General features: G+C 47.8%; 6 protein-coding genes across 6 annotated transcripts; 2 read left to right on the forward strand and 4 right to left on the reverse strand.

Annotated features, from left to right (window-relative positions):
* Positions 1-1,647: 1,647 nt before the first annotated feature.
* On the forward strand, positions 1,648-3,755 carry L228DRAFT_236084 (ENTH-domain-containing protein; the record flags this gene model as incomplete). The annotated part of the gene is made up of 4 exons (XM_018330791.1): positions 1,648-1,720; positions 1,843-1,912; positions 1,992-2,212; positions 2,272-3,755. 4 exons carry the CDS (start codon positions 1,648-1,650, stop codon positions 3,753-3,755), a joined length of 1,848 nt encoding a protein of 615 aa, XP_018190482.1.
* Positions 3,756-4,329: 574 nt separating this feature from the next.
* On the reverse strand, positions 4,330-6,567 carry L228DRAFT_243678 (putative methionine aminopeptidase, type I). The gene is made up of 5 exons (XM_018331742.1): positions 6,278-6,567; positions 6,175-6,205; positions 5,801-6,117; positions 5,108-5,654; positions 4,330-4,935 (listed from the first exon to the last, which is right to left on the reverse strand). Exons 1-5 carry the CDS (start codon positions 6,416-6,418, stop codon positions 4,796-4,798), a joined length of 1,176 nt encoding a protein of 391 aa, XP_018190483.1. The 5' UTR covers positions 6,419-6,567; the 3' UTR covers positions 4,330-4,795.
* A 2,276-nt stretch (positions 6,568-8,843) lies between these two features.
* On the reverse strand, positions 8,844-10,865 carry L228DRAFT_243680 (glycosyltransferase family 1 protein). Its single transcript, XM_018331743.1, has 3 exons — positions 10,723-10,865; positions 9,858-10,629; positions 8,844-9,727 (listed from the first exon to the last, which is right to left on the reverse strand). The coding sequence occupies exons 1-3, from the start codon at positions 10,781-10,783 to the stop codon at positions 8,962-8,964; spliced, it is 1,599 nt and encodes a 532-aa protein (XP_018190484.1). The 5' UTR covers positions 10,784-10,865; the 3' UTR covers positions 8,844-8,961.
* Positions 10,866-11,687: 822 nt separating this feature from the next.
* Positions 11,688-13,409, forward strand: L228DRAFT_58659 (hypothetical protein). Its single transcript, XM_018336732.1, has one exon. It carries the CDS (start codon positions 11,856-11,858, stop codon positions 13,203-13,205), a length of 1,350 nt encoding a protein of 449 aa, XP_018190485.1. The 5' UTR covers positions 11,688-11,855; the 3' UTR covers positions 13,206-13,409.
* Positions 13,410-14,027: 618 nt separating this feature from the next.
* Positions 14,028-16,133, reverse strand: L228DRAFT_217311 (Phosphoribosylaminoimidazole carboxylase). Its single transcript, XM_018330150.1, has 3 exons — positions 15,274-16,133; positions 14,412-15,178; positions 14,028-14,254 (listed from the first exon to the last, which is right to left on the reverse strand). The coding sequence occupies exons 1-3, from the start codon at positions 16,082-16,084 to the stop codon at positions 14,057-14,059; spliced, it is 1,776 nt and encodes a 591-aa protein (XP_018190486.1). The 5' UTR covers positions 16,085-16,133; the 3' UTR covers positions 14,028-14,056.
* A 243-nt stretch (positions 16,134-16,376) lies between these two features.
* L228DRAFT_243683 (Undecaprenyl diphosphate synthase) lies at positions 16,377-18,430 on the reverse strand. Its single transcript, XM_018331744.1, has 4 exons — positions 17,641-18,430; positions 17,343-17,513; positions 16,948-17,188; positions 16,377-16,787 (listed from the first exon to the last, which is right to left on the reverse strand). Exons 1-4 carry the CDS (start codon positions 18,128-18,130, stop codon positions 16,697-16,699), a joined length of 993 nt encoding a protein of 330 aa, XP_018190487.1. The 5' UTR covers positions 18,131-18,430; the 3' UTR covers positions 16,377-16,696.
* Positions 18,431-18,717: the final 287 nt, after the last annotated feature.

Raw genomic sequence — 18,717 nt, forward strand, 5'->3', positions numbered from 1 at the left:
TTCCACTTTCTTCTCTTCGCCGTCTATCTTGTTTCATTTTTTCTTTATATTAAATCTTGCTCTGCCAGTGTTCATTTTGTCATCATTTTCCAAGCATGGGAACAGTAAAAAGTTTTTTATTATCTTATTGGGCAGAATAGAAAAAGAACAGCGCCTGTTGGGGGTTTTAGGTCGGGATTACTTTGAGTTTGGACTTTGGTCTTATCTAGTAAATAGTTCTCTCTTACAGTGACAAATTCTGAAACATTTGAACTGATAACGATTCTCTCATCATTGGCGCGGAATGATTTTACCACTAAGCATCAGGATAAGATTCCGTTCTGATTTGATTCTGTTCAAGTCTTTCAAATTAGTTTGTATCGCCACATGTGAGCATCTTCCGCGCGTCTCTCACGTCATTTGTGGCTTAGGTAGGTGCAGATTTGCTTGTGAAGCTCAATATTGGTGTTTGGTAAACGAGCTTGGAGCTCAACTTGCAAGCAGCAGCTGAGTCAGCGCAAATGATGGGGAAAAGGTGGTTTAAGTGACAACTACCTGGAGCTCATTTCCCAGGGATCATTGTGTGGTTGGTCACAATAAAGTACCTTGCTATACTGAGTATGGTGGGGGGGGACCGAGCAAGCGCAATACAACTTACGACTGGCAGGCTGGGACCGACTGGGACCGACGGGAACGAACCCATCGTCATCATCCTCATTCTACTAACTTGCTGCTACTGTAACTTGCTGTAATTACACAACTGCCCGACCTACAGCAGTAATTTCCGCCCCGAAAGTCGTCTGCCCAGTTACCACTTTTTTCCCCGACTCACATTACGATTTACCTCTGTATTTCGACGAGGGGAGATACGGTGTGGACACCCCTATAACCCATCAAACTAGACGTGGTAGTACTGCTACCCTGCGATCGAGTGAATCCGCGCTATTTGCGTGTCCTGGTCGGCTCATTCCCGCAAACCGACTGATTCCGCTGCGTGGTGTTCCATTGCTCTCAACTTCTACTCACAAAATCGATTGATCTCGGATCATCAGCCATTGGATTTAATTGTATGCTTTCTCTCCTTCTCCCAAACATCTCATGCTCCTATGTCTTGGGCTCGAGGAATGCCTGCCTAATGGTGGGTGAGCTCTCTTGACAGGAGCGATTGGCATGTCGAATTGAATTAAGCCTGTCATCGATATTAACATTGGATTAACAGTACACCAATCACTCTGTGTTGCGACGTTCATTTATTAGTCTTCACTGAAACTACGTGAAGCTCGAATCTGAACAACGACGACGATATCGATTAGATTCCTAACGAGATAAAACCGAGGAAGATACAGTCGATTTGAGTCCAAATCGCCGCGACGACATTGGCGAGCAAGTATCGCACAAGAACATATCGGAATTCGACGAGCTTCAGCTCAACTTGGTCCTAAAATAGCAGGGGATATCATAATCCTCCAACAGACAAAGGACAATTGGCATATGACGCTGCGACCTTGAGAACCATCCCAACGCCACGCAGACCTGTGCATAGACCTTAACACCCGACATTGAATCCTTGTTGCAAGCTCTCTCCACTTTACCATTTCCCATCTATAAACTCCGCAAGCCAATCCGCGAGCTTCTCTCTGAAATCACACCACATATACCGCTGCAAAGATGTCGAAAGTCATACGTGGGGTGAAGAATGTCACCAAGGGGTATTCCTCGGTGCAAGTCAAAGTTCGAAATGGTGAGTATTGATATATCACTGTTAGCCTTCTTTTGGAGCGCGGAGAAGAAGAGGATCGAAGGCTGGACACGGAAGCTCCATTAAAAGTTGTATCATTCAGAATGACTGATTGTATATGCTAGCTACGAGCAATGACCCATGGGGCCCAACAGGGACAGAAATGAGTGAAATCTCTCAAATGACATTCAACAAGTATGCCCCTCCGAATCATAACCTTTTTGCATTGCACGCAGTGCGGGAGAATATAAGCTGATATAGTGAACCTTTTTAGCTCGACCGATTTTTACGAAATCATGGATATGCTGGACAAGCGCTTGAACGACAAGGGAAAGAATTGGAGACACGTGCTCAAATCCCTCAAGGTCTTGGATTACTGTCTACATGAAGGCTCCGAGCTGGTCGTTACCTGGGCCCGCAACAACATCTTCATTGTCAAGACACTGCGCGAGTTTCAGCACATTGATGAGGATGGCAGAGATGTGGGACAAAACGGTTGGGATCATTCAAAAACCCACTGGTGTTTTTGATATAATTGGCTAACTGCGATTTAGTGCGAATTTCGGCCAAGGAATTGACTTCGCTCATTCAGGACGAGGAACGATTGCGCAAAGAACGCCTTGACCGAAAGTCGTGGAAATCTCGAGTAACTGGAATCGAAGAGTACGGTCCTCATGGATATGGAGATCGCCCTTCTTCATCCTCTGCGGGGGCTTCTTCGCGTCGGGCTGATACGCGTAACCGCCGGCGAGAGGAAGAAGATGCCGAGTATCGACTCGCGATTGAGGCCAGCAAATACGAGGCTGAAGAGGATCGAAAGCGACGAGCGAATGCAACCAAGGGCGGCGAGGACGACGAGGACTTGGCAAAAGCTATCAAGCTCAGCAAAGAAGAGGAAGAATTGCGGAAGAGAGAGTTGGAGGAGAGCAACGCGGCGTCTCTGTTTGATGATGCTCCGGCTGCCAACGCTCAGCCACAGTTTACCGGCTACAATCAAGGCTATCAGCAACAGGGAGCTGTGGACTGGTTTGGCAACCCAGTTGACGCGCAACCCCAGCAGGCCCAATCGACTGGTTTCCTTAACCAGGCCTATTCGCAGCCGACCGGCGCATTTGGCAGCCAGGCAACTGGGTTCCAAACTCAGCCGACGGGTTATCAGAATGGATTCTCAAATGGTTTCCAGCCGCAGGGCACTGGCTTCGACCAGTCTTTTGGTGGTCAGGCCAACACTCTGCAGCCCCAAACCACTGCGTTTATGGGCAACATGAACAATCCCTACGCGCAACAGCCGACTGGCTTTGGCGGTGCCCAGACGCAACCTCAGCAGCAGCAGCAGCAGCAGCAGCAGCAACAACAAATGTCTAACGCTGCCACTGGATTTGCCCAATCGGGCAGCAACAACCCTTGGGCCACTGAGCCGCAGCAGCAGCTGGATGCATTGAAGCCTTTACCCACCGGGTCGAACAACCCCTTTGGTTCGTCGTTTAGCCGACCTCAACCCCAGAACACGTCGACGGCGCCATCGCTCAACACGCTTCACGAGCAAAAAGCGCAGACACAGTTTAGCAATTTCAACCCGCCCCATTCGTTTTCTACTCCGAGCAGCCCACCGCCTCAGCAACTGCAGCAACAACAGAAGTTGGCAAACCCTCAACACGCACATCTCAATGCTCTCTTGGCCTCTGGCGAAGGCCAAGATACGTTTGGCAACACGGGCAATCTGCGTATCCCTGCCCAGCACACGGCGCCGGGCACCTTTGTCAACTCTGCCGGTCAAGGTCTCGACCGTCTCCACTCCTCTCAAACTGGTGGCAACAACCCATTCTTTACCCAGCAGTTTACTGGAATGCCTCAGCAGGCGGGCCATCCCGGTAGCGGATTTGGTCAAACGTCCCAGGCACCGCTGATGCCGGCACAGACTGGTCCCGCCGGCATGGGCATGGGCTTTGGAGGAAGTCCATTTGGCGGTGGAGCAGGAAACAGTAATCCGTATGGACAGCAGCGGCAAGCCCAGCCCGGAAGTCTGATTGATTTCTAGTTAGCCGGCTTGCATGTTTGTTTGTAAATGATATCGCTGTAACCGTTGCTCTATTCCGTTCCGTTTTGTGTCTTTTCCAGCTCTTTTCATTTCTGTCCTGCTTTACAGTTTCTTATCTCTGTCTCGTCTGTCCAACTTGACCGTTTATGTGGTTCGACATGTATTTTGCTCATTCGAGAAAGAACCCCGCCTGGTAACCCCCTCGAGTGTCGTGCCCTTGTGCTTCGTGTTCTTGCGTCTAAATTGCAATTTATATCTTTTGCTTTTGCAATCTTCTCGTTTTTATTTTTACCCCTATCTTATCGCTGTCCTTTCTTCTCCCCTTTGTCTTTTCCTTTCTTCTCTTCTTACCATCTCTACTTACCTTTTCTCCTTATTGTCTCTATGATCTCTAAAGTCGTCTTTACAATTGTCTTTTTTCCTCTCAAGCAAGTGCCGTTTTTTTACCAGTCAGATTTATTTCACCCAGAGTATTTAAAATTTGTTATCTTCTTCTTTTTATCTTTATTTAAAATTGTTTGAAAATTCAATTCCAATTCCAATTCATTCAATTCAATTTATTTAAATTTAAGGTTACCATTCAGTCATTGACTTGTGTGCCATGTGGTTCGTATCTTGTCCAAGTGTCAAAACTGTCAAGTGCCTGACTGCCACGACTGCCATGACTGCCATGACTGCCACGATTTGAGTGTAGACATACTCGCAGTCAGACCTCGTTTGAACTAACAATATTACAGTAGTACAGTGGTATAGCAGTACAGGAGTACAGTAGACAGGGGACAGTAGACAGGAAACAGGAATGCAGAGTTACAGGCTGGACATGACAAGGCTATATTGCAATGCTTATTTCTATATGAGAGAGAAAGAAAGAGATATAGAGTCTTGCTCCTGATACCGCCCATGTACATAAGGAGTAGTCAAATGAAAATAGTGAACTTGGGTGATGCTTGTGCCCTTGGATCGCTTTTGAGTATGGAATTGCAGTATAGGGACAAGAAAAGAGGGGAAAAGGAAAAGGAAAAGAAAAAAGAAAAGGGAGTCTATGAACCGTTAACAGCGGGTTTGGCTGCTGATGCGTCGCCATTTGTTGCGCTCGGCATAGGGATAGGACCGCCAGGAGAGTCGGGCAGTCGGGCGGTCAAGACTTCGACGCCGTCGGCCGTGACGAGGAGGGTGTGTTCTGCGATTGAAGAGATTAATACTTTAACTCGATTACGGAAAGAGGAAAAAAGGAAAAGAAGAGAGAGAGAAACGAAAAGGACAGCTGGAGGACAAAAAAAAAAAGGGACGAAAAAACAAAGAGACAAAATCGGACAAAATAGGACAAAAAAAAAGAGACAAGAAATGCTCACCAAATTGAGCAGTGCGCTTGCCATCGGCGGTAACACTGGTCCAGTCATCAGGCCACGTCTTGTCCTTGTGCGTTCCCAGACAGATCATGGGCTCAATGGTAAAGCACATGCCCTCTCGCGCCGTTCCGACGGCCTTGTTCTTGGCATAATGTGGGATATTGGGCGTGGCATGGAAGAGCTGGTTGATGCCGTGTCCGCAGTACGTCTTGACGACGCTGCAGTCGCGGCTCTTGGCGTGCTTCTCAATCACGGTGCCGGGATCGCGGAACAGCATTCCCGGCTTGACAATCTCAATGGACTTGTCCAGACACTCGCGCGCCGTCTCGACCACGCGCACCGACTCCGGGTCGGCCTTGGCCCGGTCCCCGACATAGTATGTCTCGTTGAGGTCGGCGTGGAAACCGCCGTGGTAGACGCTGATGTCAAGGTTCAAAATGTCGCCGTCTTCGAGCGGCCGCTGGTCCGGAATGCCGTGGCAAATGACCTCGTTGGGCGACGTGCATAACGATTTGGGGAAGTGGCAGTAGTTTAACGGAGAAGGGTAACACTTTATCTCGTGGTCAGCGATTACTATATCCAAAGAACATGATTTTAAGGAACCCAATATGAGAGGCCCGCAAAGACGAAAGATAAAGTCGCAAGGGGTAGCTCAGATGAAAGTTGACAGTCGACAGTCGGACAAGTAAAACTCACATCTCTCTCCATGCAAGCCTTGTGAACAACCTCATCGATATAGTCCGTCGTCACGCCGGGCTTGGTAGCACGGGCGGCAATATCCAAAACCTCACGGCCCAGCTTGCAGACCTTGCGCATCGCATCCTGCTGCTGCTTGTCCAGTATAGTAATCTTATTTCGGCCAACGAAAATCTGTTCCGAGCGCGGAATGCCCGTCTTGGCGTAATCGGGCTGCTTAATCGACGAGGGGACCTGCCGACGCGACGACAGAGGATAAACGGGTCTCACGGAGCCGGTAAAAGGGTAGGTAGGGAACGGGTTATAATGGCCGGTGTCTGGATCAGGTTTAGAAACAACCTTGGGTGCAAGAAGGCTGCGGAGGGGATTATTACTTGCGGTCTTGTGGACGGCCTTGTGATCACCCTATAAACACACAGGAAAACATTGACAGGTAAGTTTGAAGGTTTTCAATGAGAGATTTAAGACGAAACGTACCCAGCTCTTCTTGAAACAGTCCTGAGAGCAGAAAAAGCTCTCCTTTCCAACCTTTAAACATGTCGGGCATTGCAGGGAACCGGCGTCGTTGGGGCATTCCGTGCCCAGACATCTCCGTTTCGCAGGTTGTTCAGTAGCCATTTCGCCGATGCACAAGATCTTGACAAGGTAAAGAAACAAATTTGCTCTTCGAGGATCAAGAGCAAGCTGCGTGCAGAAAATCGATTGGCGTCTTCCCGTAAGTTAAAATATGCCTGTCAGCGCCAAGAATCATAAATTATGCAGATTACTGCGGCCTGGCGGGAGAGAGGCAAAGATTATTATTATCAGATTATCAATCGGATCTCAAGCGAGCCTCCCCACACGGTTATTCGCGGTCCCGTACAACCAACTTGACCCGAAATATCCTCATATCGGGCCAGAAGAATCGAAGATATAAAAAGGCCAAGCAAATGGAGTGCGTAAAATGTTCCCAGTGCATCTTATTGGACATTCTTTGCTGCATATAAGCAACTGGTAATATGTCTGTAATATCTATATTCATTTATATTTTTTCGTGGTAATTGTAAAATAGTTCGTACATAAACGAAAGGTATGAAATGCAAACGATGATATCCAGCTACGTATGATTTAAGATTGAATCCCTGACCGGCAACCGGCTAAGGACACGAATAATAAGCTTCGCTTTTATCTTCTTCACTCTCAGGTTAGAAAGAACGTGCATAATACTTTCTCCTTCAATTCACATCGTTCGGCAAGTTGGACAATCACCTTTCTTCTTCAACATTCCCTTCCTGCAGTTCAAGTTAAAAAGGACCGTCGCTGCATCTCCTGACCTTGCAGGAGAAGTAAGAACAAAGCATTAGGGAAAGAGCTCTGTGGGTTTGATTGCTTCGAACAACCATCCCTTCGGGTCTATAAAACCCCATCATGTCCTCATCTCCTCTTTTAAAGTGTTATATCAAAGACGAGTATTCAGAAAATAGAATTCATTATGTAAGTAGAAGGCAACATAATCACAATCAGCCTCTGTCGAACTTATTCATCTTTATTCTTTGGCGTTGAGCTTTTTTTCTCACACTGTGTGATATAACATCTGATGAGCTGCCTTCTCCAATATCCATATTGCATTCTAACGCCGTCTCTCGCAGTGTTTAAAAAAAACCATCAAGAACCTTGATTCAAGATTATCTGGACCAAGCCGATTACGATAAGGCAAGCCTACACATTATGATGTATATATTCAACTGACGCTGACAGTTTATTTAACATAGTTACATAGTCCTCAGCTAGTCCAACTCAAGACGGGCAGAAGCAAAGGGTCTCACAAAAAAACGGCCCACTGAAATCTTGGAATAGGTCTCAGAAGAAATAGAAACCCGCCAATTGCAACAACGAGATTTGTCCGGGCCTTCGTTGCCCTACTGATATAAGCTCCCATCGGTACATTCGAGATTTCGTATTCACGTACCTTGTCTGTAAAACTGGGATGGGGCCGGAGCAGGCTCGAATACTTTCAAATGAAGTGTATATCACGTCGAAGGATCTAGCGACTTCCCCAATAGAGGTCTTCATTGAGACCTTCGAGGAGGATACTGTCACAATCAGATCATTCCACAGAACCGTTCAAGGTCATATCAAAGAGTATAAAAACGTGCGTACACATTTTATTGGCACCATTGTTTCTTGTTTTCTCAACAAATTTTTTTTGAGCGCCGTTTTAACTTGAATATAGAGCCTTGTGACGGATTGGATTTTTCTATCTTATCTTTCGAAATGTTCAGCCGCGGCTTTATTTCTTGTTCGATTGGACAATGGACATTTTGTCCTTGTTTGGGCTAATCAGCCTCCAAAAGTTTTTGGTGCCTGCGCGTTCATTTTTTACGTTTATTCTGTTGTAACTTTGATCATGCATAGACGGCAGCGGCTGGAGGTCTTGACTCATGTGGAACGTGGTACTGCCCTCTGATCCTGAATAGGATGTCCGTTGGAACTTGAGGCCGATGGACACTGGGGGTCTTTGGTTCAGGGCGTTGGCAACTTGGCATAATTGACTCGAAGAGATGCAATCGTGAAATATTACAAGTTTACAACACCACGGCTCTCTTGGATACAAAAGTACCAGAATAGAGGACTTCTACGACTTGGCTGGCAAAGTTCTCCGCTCGAGGACAAGGAAGCCAAAGAAGCCTAAGATTTTTCCAGATAACGACGCCGACTACTTCTTCCCGGAAGATTAGACAGCATCGACTAGAGCCATTTACACAGAAAACCAGGACCAAGTGCTGAATTTCGAAAAGTGGGGATCACATCTTCTTGGGATGATATAAATATCGAACTTGTACATAGATGGGTTTAGCTAAAAAGACTACCTATACATGGTCTAGAGTTTAATATTTGCCGTGAAGACCTGTCCAGACCAAAGCCTGATATGAACAACTTCTAAGCTACTTTGGTATAAAAATCTTTTTAGGCAAAGACTGACCTAGGACAGATAAGTAAATATTCTAGGTATGGCCGTATAATGCTTCATCTCTACCTATTAAAAAGCTGTCGTACCATTGATGATTCTGAGCTCATTAGAATTATTTGTTTAAGTTATTTCCTGGGTATTATATTTATGTACATGGAACAATAAATGGTATAAAATACAAACAATAATGTACATCTATTCACAACTAGAGTCAACATATTGAGTGAAGCTTTCCAGAGACTGACAGCGTCCGGACAGCACCCCCCAAGCCCACAACAGCTGCAGCACCTAAAACACCTACAAAAGTCAGATCCCAATTGTTCGCTTTCCACCAAGACATACGCATATCGGCAGTCTGTAAGTGCATGGGCCGCGATCTCATCTTGCGAGAAGAATCATCTTCTCGAAGACTATAGTGGTGGTCCCACAGCGTCTCCTCGATGAGGTCAGCGCCATATTCCTTCTTGCGGGAGGATACTTGTGCAATCTTCTGCATGCGCAACACATTACGTGTCACGGAACCGTCATGGTCAAGCAGGAGTTGCGTAAGCTTTGCCCGTAACTCATTCAGACTGAAATCGGCCTTGTCCAGAGCGAGTGCCACTTCTGCTTCGGTAAGGCGGAGAGCATTTAAAATCTGATCAAAATAGAATCCGAGTACGAGCATTGCTGTGCCATGATACAAAGCTTCATTCGCGGAAGAGCCGCCACCGTGGGTGACGAAGAGGACAGTGTGAGGGTGGTCCAAGACGGCGCGCTGAGGCGCAAAGGGCACAAATTTCCACGACGGATGCTTTCCGTCGAGAAGCTCGCCTACCTTGGAATTGGTTTTGCTGACGACCAAATCTTCATCTCGGTCAAAAAGCTTCATCTGCGCGGCATTAGCGGCCCAGACAACCCCGTCAATATGACCAGCCTGTAAAGACGCCGAAAGGGCTTTCATAAACTTGGTGAGATCAACAGGCAGGATTCGAATGCTATTTTCAGCATCAGCATACGGATAACGTATAGAATAGTTGCTGTTATATTTCGCTGGCATGCAGAGGCTGTGGCAAAGCACGTACCACTGAGGAGGAACAAAGGTAGAGGGTAGGGTCCAGTACTCACTGCGTGCCAAACGCTACATAGACGACTCTACGGTGGGTCTTGTAAAATTCAAAAAGTTCTTCGTCCAAGGGAGGATATTCCTCAGGCAAGACTGGACCCACTGCGGCCACGAGCGGCGGAAGATCTTTGGGTGTCTCGAGGCCCCAAAATGAATTGACCAGAATCAAATAATCTGGCTTTTTGAACATGGGTAATGTGTAGTAAACTCCGGACGTTCGCCTCATCTGTCGCATAAGCCACATCCAGTCGATGAGGGCAGGAAGTGCCCTAATTGGTCGGAATGCGGCGCGCAATCGCGTCCAGAGCGAGGCATGTTCGCTCGTGAGGGCATCAATCTGGAATCCAGGCATTCCAGGGATGAATGGACTAGGACAGAATCCATAGGGCATCTGAGGCCAAACGTGGCAGAATGGGATCCCGAGCTGGATGTTTATATCCTTGACGGCATCCGCAAAAAAGTCTGCCACGATGAAATTGGGACGACATTCCGGGATGACTTGATTCTTGAGATGCGCATAATCATCTTTCCAGAACAAATCCACAGTGACTTTTCCAGCAAAGGAACGCTTCATGTCTTTGCGGATGTCTGATTGTTGCATTTGCAGATAGTGACGGTCCTCGAATTCAGGGTCCATATCGGGACCCATAGTATAGACTTTCTTGATAAATGAATAGTAGGGTGACTCAACCCATTTCTCTTGACCTTGATGAGTAGCAAACTCTATCTGGTATCCTCGAGCATGCAATATTCGACCAAGCTCCAATACTGGGGCTGTGGAGGCAAGCCCAAAAGGGCTGTCGTGTCAGTTGCTCCTGTACTGCATGGAGAGGTCCATGGTTCGTTTGGGGGGAAATTTGTGCACACCTGCATGAGTAAAACCGCCTGTGCCCACCACGAGCAATATCTTCATCTCTGATGGATCCATATTATTTCAGACCGCAAAATCGCAAAGTCAACATTTGGGTTTTGAGCATATTTTATTCACGAGGTCGAGGGGTATTGGTGCCGTCCCTCCATAGTGGAAATATATGCTATTGACTACCGAAGCTTCGTGGGGTTGGCGTATCGGGAACCATCCCTTGCCGTTCCGAACGATGGAACTCCCATCTTCCGTTAGAGTCGATTGCGGATCACCTCTACCCGTCCGATGCTACAATGCCTCGAAATCACTTCACAGTTGATTTATATTTTAAATCTTGCAAATAGGCAAGTCATGCTCAAAGGAATGCCTTCTCGACATGTGTTGCTGAACATGACATCTCAGAAATCTGGCTTGATCGGCACTTTTTAGTGTCGATGCCATCTATAACGTGAAATGGACCTTTCAGCGCAGGGAAGACATGTCTTTTTACCAGTGACATGTCTTATTTTGACTGCTGTCTAAGAGACAACTGAGAGAGGAAATCCAGCGGCCCTATTGCTAGGTAATAGAATGCCGTCTGAGATGAATTCACCTTTGCTGGCAAAATCCGAACCCCATCTTGTCAGAAAACAGTATCCATTCAGGAGTCACCCATTCAGGAATTATCCACGTTGCCGTATCCAATGCACTTTTCCACATTGGTTCTTCTTTTCTTTCCTGTCCATTTTTGTCATTTTGAACGCACTTGGATTGCAGATCACGAGGCTCAGTCGTGCTTGCCTCATCTGGGCCAAATAGGCAAGCTGACGATGAAACACGTTGACGATTCCCAAACGGCCAACGACCACGACAGCATTTTGCTTCATCTCGCCCGCTAAGCCATTTTGAAGAGGATCTAGCGGATATAATCAGACCTATCTTGGAATTTCAATGTGCTGGCAATTATGAGGAAAGAGCGAGACAGGCCGATAAATTTCTTGCCCACACACCTTCCATTCTTGCTTCTTTTATTTTTCTTCTTGTTGTACTATTTCAAAAAGCAAACGCACTTTCCCCCAACCTTTCTTTCTATCATACCCGCGTTCTAAAATTCTGAATATCACAAGCTTCAAAATAAGAAAACAGTCAAGCGAAAATGTTCATTCTCCAGCTGGGACTTCTCCTCTCACTGGGACATGCCCTTGTGCTCGTCTCAGCGAGAAACCTCGTTCACCTTCCTTTAAAGGCGCCAAAGCTTGGTCTTCCTCCGCGCGAAGACACTGCAGTCAAACCTACTGTCGCCAATCCCGTTCCTCTCTACGTTCCCATGCAATATGTGCCTCCCTTACCGGAGAACGTCACTGAACTTGAACTTTTTGTCCTCATCGAACCGGTCATTGTGGAATATAATCCAGAATATAGATCCTTAATTCTGGAACAAACAAGACTCGCAGCATCAGCATCTTGGTCGTCCAACCCACACGTCAACTCGTCCAGCGCTCATCATGCGGCCGATGCCAACAAGACTAACAATGTCAATAATCCCACCTACACCATCGCCAACAGCAGCGACGACCACAGCGGCCTGCATGCCCGGTTCTTTGTTCATTTCTGGGACAAGACGCTTGAACAATGCTGCCGTGAGCGTGGTCCTCTCAAGAACATGACATTTGTTGAACGTTTCGGCCGCCTCTTCTCTATTATCCCCAGCGAATGCGATTGGAGCTGCGATCCCGACGGTCACGTCATGAAGCATGCGTGGATTACAAGTCCGTATAAGCGGGATGAGATGCCGACTGCAACGCCTTTCCCCTCCTCTGTCGATTCTCCTGTTGAGCGTTCCCCTTCTTCGGGAGTGCTCAAGCTACACGCAGTCCCTAACAATCACCATGGCCCCAATCCTGTTGAACAACAAACCACGTCGACGGAGAGATCAAAGTGGTTTAGTAATTGGTCTGGTCCTGTCACTGATGTCACTGAAGCTGAAGCGGGAGCGGTACGGGAAGGAAACCAGGAACAGAAACGAGACCGGAAACCTACTGTCCCTGCCGTTGCAAATGTCTTTCCCGGCAAGCACCATCTTGGATTTATCACCATGCCCGTCGAACCGGAGTCTACCAAGTCTCTAAGGCCCCTTCCCACGCAGGAAACCCGAAATCTCAATGCTCGGCACCATGGTCCGCTGCTGGTCGAACCGGCAACTTCGTCTTCGTCTTCGTCTTTTTCGACAGCGCCTCCCTCGCCTTCGTCGTTGAACCACCACCACAAAAGAACCGAACAAACGTACACCTCTGCAGGACACATGACCTTCGAAGACGCCAAGGAAATTGCCAGAGCAGGCGCAGCGGCAGGCGCTATCGGCGCAGAGATTGTGGCCGCCCCGATACGCCATAAGTTGTTTGATCATTGGGAGCATAATGATCATCGCCGTGAGAACCATCTCGAGGATCATGACATGAATCTTCCCGCTGCCCCTACGCCTACTCACGATCGGCACTGGTATTGAGTGTCTCTCTCTTCCTATTTTTTTCTTTCCCTTGTTTCTTTCCCCTGTTTCTTTCCCCTGTTTCTTCCCCTTGTTGATTTAACTTGTTCTTCCTTTTGCTTGTAGTTTATCCTGTTTTCACCCTTCCTTTTCTTTGTTTTCATCTTTTCTTTCAAACCCACACATGGTTTTTTGCCTTGGTCGTTTTGGTATCCCAGGTCTGGTCAGGTCTTTTCTTCTTTAATTGGGTTTGGACTCGGGGGATTGGGGGATTGGCGGAAGGGGGAAGAAGGGAGGTGGGGCACTTCTTTCTCTCGTTTTTTTCTTCTTCTGAATTGGTGCTCCGCACGTCATTTGGCTAAGGGTTGTCTTTCACTACGGACATATGGCTCGTTAATTTGATAGAATTGAATTCAGTATCATTTTGTCATGGACTTGAATTCAATATCATTTGGTCAGGGACTCATGGAAGACTCCGAGCTGATGATATGGCCAGAGTCCAGACGGCAACAAAACTCTTTTTTTCTTTGTAGAAACCTGGATCCTGACAATTTTTTTTTTTGAGAAATGTATTTGATATAATTCAAATACAGTAGATTCTATACGTGATACATGTTTTCTTGAACTGGTATCGTGATACGTGGATACATGGATACATGGATACATGGATACATGGATATTGAAAGCCAGGTATGTAACGATGTTTGTCAGAGTAAAAGAGAAGAGGAAAAGTAGGTAAAGTAAGTAGTTGGATATACAATGAGAATGGGTAGCATACGCTGGCCATTTAGATGACGAGAAAGACGACGGGAATGAAAAGAAGTAGAAAGGAAAAAGGGTGAAGGGGAAGAAAAGAAAAAGAGGGAAGGGGCTTAAGCCTTGCCAGGATAATCCTCCCAGCCGACATTGCCCAGCTTGTCCACCTTTTCGTAGACGCCATTCTCCATGTCTTTCATGTATTTTTCCATTTTCTGCAGCACGGCCACGTCGGAAGAGCCGATGATGCGGATGGCGAGGAGAGCGGCGTTGATGGAGTTGTTGATGGCGACGGTGGCGACGGGGATGCCTCTCTGTTGGATTATTAGCATTAACATCGAGTAAAAAGATAACAGAAGGCAGATTTTCCAATCTCGTATTCTATTATCTACTTTATTTCCCTTTTCTTTTCCCTTTTCTAGAAAAGGGAAATAAAGTAGATAATAGAATACGAGATTGGAAAATACATACCGGCATCTGAACAATGCTGAGCAAACTGTCCATGCCGTCCAAGGTGCTTCCCTTGACGGGCACGCCAATGACAGGAAGGGGCGTGCTTGCGGCAACCATGCCGGGCAAGTGGGCGGCACCACCCGCAGCGGCGATGATAGCCTTGATGCCTCTTGCGGCAGCTTCCTGTGCGAAAGCGAACATGCGGCCGGGAGTGCGGTGGGCGGAGGTGATGGTGACTTCAAAGGGAATGTTGAACTCGCGGAGCAAGGCGATACCGGGCTTGAGGACGGGAAGATCGGAATCGGAGCCCATGGTGACGGCGACGAGCGGTGGCGCTTGGGTGGACTTGGGCTGCTGCGTGGCAACAGAGCCAGCAGCTTGGGGCTTCTTGGAGGGGTCTTTGCGCGCGGCGCGGACCCGGTCGACGGCGTCGATCAGGGGAGTGATGCGCTTCTCGGCTTCTGTCATAGATCCAGCCAGGACAGTCACATGGCCCATCTTGCGGCCGGGACGGGCATCGCCCTTGCCATAGAGATGGATACTAGCGCCGGGGGTGACGAGAGCTTCGCGCGCAACGGTCAAGTGGGAGTCAGGATCAGCGCCGCCGAGGAAGTTAAGCATGATGGCGCTGGTGTCGGGGGTGTTCATCTGTGTTCCGTCGATGGGGAAAGGTAGGTCCAGAATGGCCCGAAGGTGGGCGTCGTATTGAGACACGGGGCAGGCTTCAATGGTGTAGTGACCGGAGTTGTGCGGCCGGGGGGCGATTTCGTTGATCAAAAGGTTTCCTGTACAGACCAATGATTAGAAACAAGAGTTGACTTTGACGGCATTTGCGGGGGGAGGGGGGAGGGGGGGAAATGGCTTGTTGGTAAATGCTTACCATCCTGTCCCAAGAACATCTCGACGCCAAAGACGCCTTTACCCCAGAATCCAGCGACGGCTCGTCTCGCCAGAATCTGAGCTTGCTGGGCAAGTCGTTCAGAAACGTTTCGTGCAGGAGCATAGACGAGCTTGCAGATGCTCTCCTCGTGGACAGTCTCGACGGTCGGGAATGCGAGTGTTGACTGCTCCCACGCATCGGCAGAGGCATCTTCTTTGGTCTTGGCAACCATGACTGCAAGCTCTGCCTTGAAATTGGCCCATCTCTCGGCATACAAGGGGCGCTTGCCCAATGCTTCAAGAGCAGCAGGGACGTCGGCAGCGGACTCAACGGGGAAATTTCCGCGGCCATCATACGCCTGGGTACGAGACTTGAGCATGTACGGGAAGCCCAGCTTCTCGCCCACCTTTTTCAATTCCTCCTCGGTGTTGTGCGCAATAGGAATCGATTCTGCAGTCTCAACGCCCTGCTCCAGCAGGTGCTCTTTTTGCAGATATTTGTCCTGGATGACCCGGATAGTCTTCCAGCTTGGTTGGATCTGAATGGCGTCACCGCGTTCCTTGGCCACCTCCTCGAGGATATGGGTGTTGACATGTTCAATCTCGACCGTCACGATGTCGCATTCTTTCGACAGCTTGCGAATGGCATCAGGGTCGGCGAACGAGCCGTTGATGTGGGGGTGATTAATTTGCTTGGCGGGGGAGTTCTCAGCGTCGAGAACCACCACTTTCAGATTCAACCTGTGGGCGGCCTCAATGAGCATACGGCCCAATTGGCCACCTCCCAATACGCCAATGGTGCGCTTGTCCATGGTGCTTATAGATGGAGATGTGAAAAGGCGATTCAGGACAAAATGCAGCGCGGCGGGAAAGTTTTGGGTAACAGTAACGCTGGCCGGAAGAAGCCGAGAATTCGAGTCAAGAAAAAAGTTCCAAGATGTCGCGACCCCTCGCTCTCTGTCCCGCCGTAAATAATCTAATCTCGATCTAGATTATCAAATCTCATCCATCTAATCTCCATTCATCTCCGGCCGGAGAGCGCTCTTGTGCATTCATGGACCTGGCTATAATTCAACGCTTCAAGAGTACCTAAATAGTTGACTTTCCATCTCACAATGATTCTAATTATTAGCTGAATGTAAAGAAGATGCTCTGGGTTACAATCTGCAAAATTATCGCTGAATAGAAATATATATTTCAATGCATGCATTAATGACTTTACCATTTATTACGCATGCGTTATGATGCTAAGGTGCAAGTGCTACACAATTGCTATGCCAAAGCTACCGTGCGCAGCTTTCCCAAGACTCGTATACTGATAAACGCCCAAGCCTTTAATCTAGTTATTTGATGCTTTGATGCAAAGTTACGCAGGAATCATGTGCCGCGAAAATCATGCGCTAACCGAGTGGTTTTCCTCCCGTCTATCTTCCAAAGCGCATTTGCGCCTTTCCAAATCGGTATAGAGCTCGTAAAAAGATTTGATATTCGACTCCAGTGTTATCAGGGACGTGGCTAGAAATGAGAGGTCAGTTTCACTCCGCATGAATGGATATAATTGTCTGATGGAATTACAACAAGGAGCGTTTATTAGGGAAAGAAAGAATACGCCCATCACAATGACAAGGCAAGGGAGGGACATATAATCACTTCTCACAAAAATGGGAATACGTACAATATCTCAGTAAGTCGTATCTGCCAGGGCGGATATCCTTGTAGTTCAACATCTGGGCCAAACAGGATGAGGAGATCGGGTTCGGCCATAGTGCTCTCACGAATTTCGACATCGACGAGATCGACAGAAATATCATTTGGCGAGAGCTTCGACCGCTGAGACATTTCAGTGAGTGTCTTAGTCAGGTCAACCATAGTAGACCGGCCATCTTCAGCGGAGAGTAGAAGAACTGAGAGGTGTCCTGTGAACGAGAGATTATGAGTAAGTTTACGAATTTAACGAGAGGGGAAAAGAGAAGGCAGAGCAACACCGTGAGAGGTAAAGTGACAAGCATTCACGGATGACTTAGAGAAGGTAAGATACCAACTCTAAAGGACGCATTGTGGAGTACGTACCAGGTCCATCCTGATTTGAATCGGAGTGAGATTCATCAACAAGATCGCCGTTGAGAAATGCGGGAAGATGTGGCGCGCGAAGTTGCAGTGAAGGTCTGCGCGTGCCAAAATATGCTTGGAGTCTCTTTGCAATGGCGCGATGTGTAGTAGGTATGTAGCTCTTGAGGATACCTGGAAAAATTAAAAACAGTCAGCATACAAGGTCCAGCTTGGAGAACCGCGAATACTTGCTCTGAACATGGGACATCGTTTTCTTATGGGCAATCCAACTGAGAATCGAGATAGTGGAAGTACATACCTGTCTTCTCGTATACACTGAGTAACGGAATCCCTGCACAAGCCGACCATGCTGCAATCTCCGCAATCTCTTCAATTAATTGCTCTAGGCCTTCGCCACCTTTTTCTTCAGGATTATACTCGAGAATCACGCTCAAATGCTCCGGTAGCCTGCTCAATCCCTTGACATCTTTCTGAATCAATTGTGGTGTTCGGTGGTGGTAATATAGCACAGCGAAAATACGGTATAAAACGGCATGGTACCACTGGCGCAATCGCATGTATAAGCCGAAGAAGGTATGAATCAGAGTGTAAACGAGGACATATAGCTGAATTCTGAAAAATTCGGAGACAGCGCGAGCTCCTCGCTGCTTTCGAGAAACTGTATTTGCCTGCGGGGGAGGGGAAGGGAGGTAGGGTCTGAGCAGCTCCTCGCGCTGTTTGGCCGTCAGCGGACTTCCTTCGCGTCGCGCATCCCGGCGATAGATTTCAGTCTCTCGGACGCCGACCATTTCGAAAGAGTCGTCGAAGAGGAAAATTAAGCTCCGCTATTGGTTCCAGAATATTGAAAGGTTCAAAGTAATAAAAGAGCTGAACAAGTGCGAGCAGGCGGGGTGGAAAAGTGAGCTTTTGGTACGGCTGTGTTGTCGTAGTGGTGGCTTAGCCTGCCATGTGTGTTTTTGAGGAAGTGGTTTGAATTTAATACGTTGTGTATTCCTCTGAAAACCCTCTCTTAAGGGCTCATCGTCGAGCAAGAATTGGCAGGCCGGAGAATCCCAGGTATACTCCTTAAATTTCGTAAGAGAAGATTGTGCTCAAGTTATCGTGGAATTGCTGAAACCCCCAACAACCAACGTCGTCACTCGGCCAAGGATGATTGGCTGGGCGAAATCCAGGTAACCCCACGTGCGGAAGAATATCCGCGAGGGTCCAACTTATATAATCACGGATAAATCGAAAAAATTAATCCGACACCCGCATTGCATGTGAATCGTCTGGTCTCAGTGCTGGCAGGCCAGTCTGAATGTCCCACGAATGCCTATCACTCAACTGGAGATTCAGTAAGAAATCATTAATAAGTCTTCACATATTCCGAGAT

The sequence above is a fragment of the Xylona heveae genome (assembly GCF_001619985.1).
Source record: "Xylona heveae TC161 unplaced genomic scaffold L228scaffold_2, whole genome shotgun sequence".
In the NCBI taxonomy this organism is placed as follows: domain Eukaryota; kingdom Fungi; phylum Ascomycota; class Xylonomycetes; order Xylonales; family Xylonaceae; genus Xylona; species Xylona heveae.

What these genes read in the sequence shown, in the direction of transcription:
- L228DRAFT_243678 (XM_018331742.1), bottom strand. Translation starts at nt 6,418, where the DNA reads ATGGCTACTGAACAACCTGCGAAACGGAGATGTCTGGGCACGGAATGC. An exon ending in AGGCTTGCATGGAGAGAGAT is followed by an intron (nt 5,655 to 5,800) that starts GTGAGTTTTACT and finishes CACGAGATAAAG; the next exon opens with TGTTACCCTTCTCCGTTAAA. An exon ending in CAAGCGCACTGCTCAATTTG is followed by an intron (nt 4,936 to 5,107) that starts GTGAGCATTTCT and finishes CTTCAATCGCAG; the next exon opens with AACACACCCTCCTCGTCACG.
- L228DRAFT_243680 (XM_018331743.1), bottom strand. Translation starts at nt 10,783, where the DNA reads ATGGATCCATCAGAGATGAAGATATTGCTCGTGGTGGGCACAGGCGGT. An exon ending in AGGCGGTTTTACTCATGCAG is followed by an intron (nt 10,630 to 10,722) that starts GTGTGCACAAAT and finishes TTGCCTCCACAG; the next exon opens with CCCCAGTATTGGAGCTTGGT. An exon ending in TATGTAGCGTTTGGCACGCA is followed by an intron (nt 9,728 to 9,857) that starts GTGAGTACTGGA and finishes TGCTGAAAATAG; the next exon opens with CATTCGAATCCTGCCTGTTG.
- L228DRAFT_58659 (XM_018336732.1), top strand. Translation starts at nt 11,856, where the DNA reads ATGTTCATTCTCCAGCTGGGACTTCTCCTCTCACTGGGACATGCCCTT.
- L228DRAFT_217311 (XM_018330150.1), bottom strand. Translation starts at nt 16,084, where the DNA reads ATGGACAAGCGCACCATTGGCGTATTGGGAGGTGGCCAATTGGGCCGT. An exon ending in GATGTTCTTGGGACAGGATG is followed by an intron (nt 15,179 to 15,273) that starts GTAAGCATTTAC and finishes TGGTCTGTACAG; the next exon opens with GAAACCTTTTGATCAACGAA. An exon ending in TCAGCATTGTTCAGATGCCG is followed by an intron (nt 14,255 to 14,411) that starts GTATGTATTTTC and finishes ATAATCCAACAG; the next exon opens with AGAGGCATCCCCGTCGCCAC.
- L228DRAFT_243683 (XM_018331744.1), bottom strand. Translation starts at nt 18,130, where the DNA reads ATGGTCGGCGTCCGAGAGACTGAAATCTATCGCCGGGATGCGCGACGC. An exon ending in CAGTGTATACGAGAAGACAG is followed by an intron (nt 17,514 to 17,640) that starts GTATGTACTTCC and finishes TAATTTTTCCAG; the next exon opens with GTATCCTCAAGAGCTACATA. An exon ending in ATACGACTTACTGAGATATT is followed by an intron (nt 16,788 to 16,947) that starts GTACGTATTCCC and finishes TCTCATTTCTAG; the next exon opens with CCACGTCCCTGATAACACTG.